Source organism: Penaeus monodon, chromosome 25 (assembly GCF_015228065.2).
Source record: "Penaeus monodon isolate SGIC_2016 chromosome 25, NSTDA_Pmon_1, whole genome shotgun sequence".
Lineage (NCBI taxonomy): Eukaryota > Metazoa > Arthropoda > Malacostraca > Decapoda > Penaeidae > Penaeus > Penaeus monodon.
Genome location: NC_051410.1, coordinates 2635411 through 2635872, shown reverse-complemented (window position 1 = coordinate 2635872; position 462 = coordinate 2635411). Strand labels below are relative to the sequence as shown.

The 462-nt window shown below is 54.5% G+C and overlaps 1 protein-coding gene across 1 annotated transcript in view; it reads left to right on the top strand.

The window, feature by feature from the left end:
- Positions 1–462, top strand: part of LOC119589299 (serine-rich adhesin for platelets-like) — a 6087-nt gene that overhangs the window by 5448 nt on the left and 177 nt on the right. The window contains exon 5 of the mRNA XM_037937922.1: positions 18–458. Coding sequence (XP_037793850.1) covers positions 18–458 — 441 coding nt within the window. The remainder of the gene's footprint in view (positions 1–17; positions 459–462) is intronic.

Below are 462 nucleotides of genomic sequence, written 5' to 3'. Positions count from 1 at the left end.
GACGGTCGAGAAAGAAGGTACTGCAGCTGCATCGAAAGGTGAAGAAGAGGAAAGCAAAGACGGAGCAGAACCTTTGGAAAAGGGGATTATCGATGGCTTGGAGACGGAAGGGAAGCCAGGAAATGAACAAGCTGACGCTGAGGGAGGGAAAGGAAGTCCCGAGGAAGACGCAGAAGATAAGAACATCGAGGCCGATCTGCGGTCCATCGCAAGCAGCAACATGGACGACACTCACTCCGAGGTCAGCTCTGTGTGCTCGGAGGCCAAGTCAAAGAGGTCCACCAGCAGGGGCCATGAGAGTCGCATCTACACCGCCGTCAAAACCGCCGTCAAGAACACTGTCAAGAAAACCAAAGAAAAGGATGCAGAGCGGAAAGAGGAGAGGGAGAGGGAGAGGAGGAACAGGTCCCCTTCAGCGGACAGGGAAAAGTGGTACCGAAGAGGAAGGTCAAGAGAGCGTGG